A 3,445-nucleotide genomic window follows, 5' to 3' on the forward strand; every position below is an offset into this window, starting at 1 on the left:
TGATAGTTGTTCTTTACAAACGTTCAGGAAGAGCACTAAATGAAAGGAGGGGAACACAGCTTTCCTATACTGTTAGAGTCTCCTTCCTTTTGTGCATCAGTACAAATGCCAGCTACGCCTGAAGGTTTAAGAAATGTGGTAGAGTCGCTGACACGGTCCCTCAATGCTACTAAGAGTTTACATCACAGACACAAAACTATCTTGGTTTCTGCTTTTTAGTGCTTTGTTAAAAACTGTAAGCCCAAATAGATCATTAAAAGATGATCAAAAAAATTTAAGGCCAAGGAAAATATATATTCTAGCTTCCCAATAAGAAACAGGTGACATATTTGGACTTCAACAGCAAATAAATATTTTAAAGCCAGCCATCTTTTCTATCTATACAGACTAAGGAAACAGAGTTATTACTTCTTTATTGTGATGATGACACCATTCCTAGAACACATCCATAACTAGTTTCAAGATTTTAGGCGACATCTTTCATGACACAACATAAAATATGAGCATTGAGTGAGAGCAGTCAGAATAGACCTGCACTCACATCTCTATCATAAACAGAGGCCAAAAACGGGCAACAGGACAGCTGAATCTCCTCCACCTACATGATACACAACTGCTTGCTTTTCTGAGTTAAGAGCCCCCGCGTCACAAGACCAGAGAAGGCAGTCAATAAGATCGTCACTTTACAAGTACACCTGTGCCTACGACTGCAGAAAAAAACATGGAGATGTTCCAGCCTATCTGTACTTCTTACTTTCAGAATTTTTCCTAGGTCACTAACATTGATAATATTTCCCAAGTCCTTCAGCTAGAGATCCTTTGATAATTTCTGTCTTTCTACATTAAAACTTACCGGTTTTTAAAAAATTATTTCCAAGTATTAGGAACAAGGGGGCTGATACAGCGTATATTCACAGTTAATTGTTAATATTTTCAATGAGTTACAATAAACTTTTGCATGCTTGGAAATTAATTATAAAGAATCCTTACAGTACGATCTTAATAATTTGGTGTTTGGGTTTTTTCCTTTTTGCTTTAAAAACAACTCCTAATATTTCTGACAACATGGTTTATATGTATATGAAGTTCATTTCCATGCTTATTACATAAAAATAACTATCAGAAATACCAATCTATCATTGTTGGCTGATATATATCCAATTAACTCACCGCAGAAGGGAAAATAAAACAAGAAACTCTGAAGTAATCATTAAAGCTTACAGTTACATTTTTTTTCCATTTTTCTTTCTTTTTTGTTTTTTGGTTTTGTTTTTTTTACTTTTGCTTGGTTGAAACTTTTTGGTGGTTTGTCTGTGCTCTGTTGCAAGCCTACTCCCTGCTTAATGGCCGCCGAGGAGGTTGGAAAGGAAGCCGGAAGACTTCCTGTTTTGCTGAGCTTCCACTTCCTGGTCTTGCGTGAGTCCCAACTCACTCTCAATTTGATCCAGCTCTGACTGGTCAAGCAGTTCAAAGTCATCCCCTTCTTCAGTGTCTGTGTCCTCTTCCGGGCTGGGCGCGGTGGCAGCCAGAGCTTGCTGAGCCCCTTCGAGCTGGTCTTTGACAGCAGCTGTCACTGCAGCCGTGATGACCTCTCCAGCCAGGCTGCTCATCAATTGGAGGGCTTGGTCACTGCTCAGGGGAAGAGTGAGCCCGGCTGCTGATGGCCTCTCTCTGCTCGGTATGTGGCCCCTGTCCAACTGCTCCTTTTTCCTCCTGCGCTCAGTGGGCAAACCAAGGCTTAATTCATCTTCATCATTTGTTCCCGTGCCATTTTCTACAGATGGAAAATCTGAAAGATCTCGAGAGAAAACTTCCTCACTAGGCCGGTCAAGGTCTGTGAAAAGCATAACACAAGTTCATGCTTAAGCACCCCAACAAATGTGAAATCTGTTCAAAATCTGTCATCGATCTGACCCTTCCAAGCAACTCGAGCATCCCCTGAGTCCGCTGAGTGAACAGGGACCGTTGGGACCATATACAGACACTCCCCCGATCTCACCGCCTCTCCACAAACACACAAATACTGTGCGTCCCCCACATCGTTAGCTTTCCTCTTAAGTACAAACTGTATATATGACTTAATATTCAACCTTCTCAACGTGATCTGGAGGATTTAACTAAAGATTAGGGATACATCACAAAAATGCTTTCCTTCTAACATGGAAATCACCTTAAGCCAATGGGGGTTATGTATGGTCATGAAAGAAAAAAAATGAATTGCAGGCACTCATAGATGCTGGTACATCAAAGAGTGAAGATAGTTCATCCAGCCTCAGCACTTCCATACATGGAAATAGAGTACTTGTAACCTGTGTTTGTTTAAAGCAACGAAAACAAGCTACTGGCCCTTGTATTCCAACACAACCCGAGAGCTCATGGAAACATTTGGCTCTCTGTATAAAGATCACTGAAACTGAGCATGCCAACAGTCAGAACATCTGAAAGCAGTTTCAGATTAGGAGGCAGCCTGACTTTTTTAGGTTTCTTTTTTGTTTGTTTGGTTTTTGTTTTTTGAGACAGGCTCTCTCTCACTATGTAGTTGAGACTGCTCTGGAACTCACTATGTACCCCAGGCTGGTCTCGAACTCACAGTGATCCTCCAGAGGCAGGCTGACTTTTACAGAACATCTTTTAGTACAGTTGTTAACTCCTTGCAACAGTGATTTGAAGCTTTCAGTTCTAGGAAAGACAGCCTTGTATGTAAGTTCCCTTTTGCTATATAAATCTAAGACGGATGCATAAGAAGCATTTCCTATCGTAGTAGTGAAAGCATGAACTCAGGCGTAGCATTGAAAGTTGATAGAGCACGAGTGAATTTCAGGGCTCCTCTACCTCTGACACACAAGGCAGTGGACACCACGGTAATTGTGTCCCCTGCTCAAGACCACACAGTTAGCTAGTGGAGAGGCAAGACGACACAGTATTTGGGTCTCCGAGTCTCCAAACCTATCTTCTTTCAAACATGGTACAGTCCCCTCCCTCCTTCCTACACAAAGTCGGTATAAAACAGGCCACTGCTCCTCCTCCTTGGTAACCTCAGGTATGCAAAGTGTGGCTGGGACCATTTAAAATTATGCAGTGAGACCAGAGAAAGGTTAAGTCACCACACGAGCCCTGTCTCAATTATGCCAGGGAATTTACAAAAAGCACAGTAAAGAATAATGTGCTCTGATTTAAGTTGTATTTCACCTATTGTGAAAAACAGATTAGCTTACTTAACTTTGAAAACAAATATGAGAAACTCTGGAGTTAGCTTTGGACTCTAGAGAACCTGCCTGCCATACTTTCATCTCTTTTAACAAATAAGAGGTCTGCCAGGCGTGGTGGCGCATGCCTGTCATCCCAGCACTCGAGAGGCTGAGGCAGGAGGATCCTTGTGGGTTCGAGACCAGCCTGGGCTACATAGTGAGTTCCAGGTCAGTCTCAACTACATAGTAAGACCCCA

The 3,445-nt window shown here is 41.9% G+C and overlaps 1 protein-coding gene across 10 annotated transcripts in view; it reads right to left on the reverse strand.

Moving 5' to 3' along the window:
- Positions 1–248: 248 nt before the first annotated feature.
- The window catches only part of Retreg1 (reticulophagy regulator 1), a 95,472-nt gene continuing 92,275 nt past the window's right edge, over positions 249–3,445 (reverse strand). For all 10 annotated transcript variants that reach the window (XM_033757516.1, XM_010644001.3, XM_010644000.3 and 7 more), the window contains one exon: positions 249–1,834. In XM_033757516.1, coding sequence (XP_033613407.1) covers positions 1,341–1,834 — 494 coding nt within the window. In that variant the 3' untranslated portion in view covers positions 249–1,340. The remainder of the gene's footprint in view (positions 1,835–3,445) is intronic.

The sequence above is a fragment of the Fukomys damarensis genome, unplaced genomic scaffold, assembly GCF_012274545.1.
Source record: "Fukomys damarensis isolate Sample0158 unplaced genomic scaffold, DMR_v1.0_HiC HiC_scaffold_1, whole genome shotgun sequence".
Classification (NCBI taxonomy): Eukaryota; Metazoa; Chordata; class Mammalia; order Rodentia; family Bathyergidae; genus Fukomys; species Fukomys damarensis.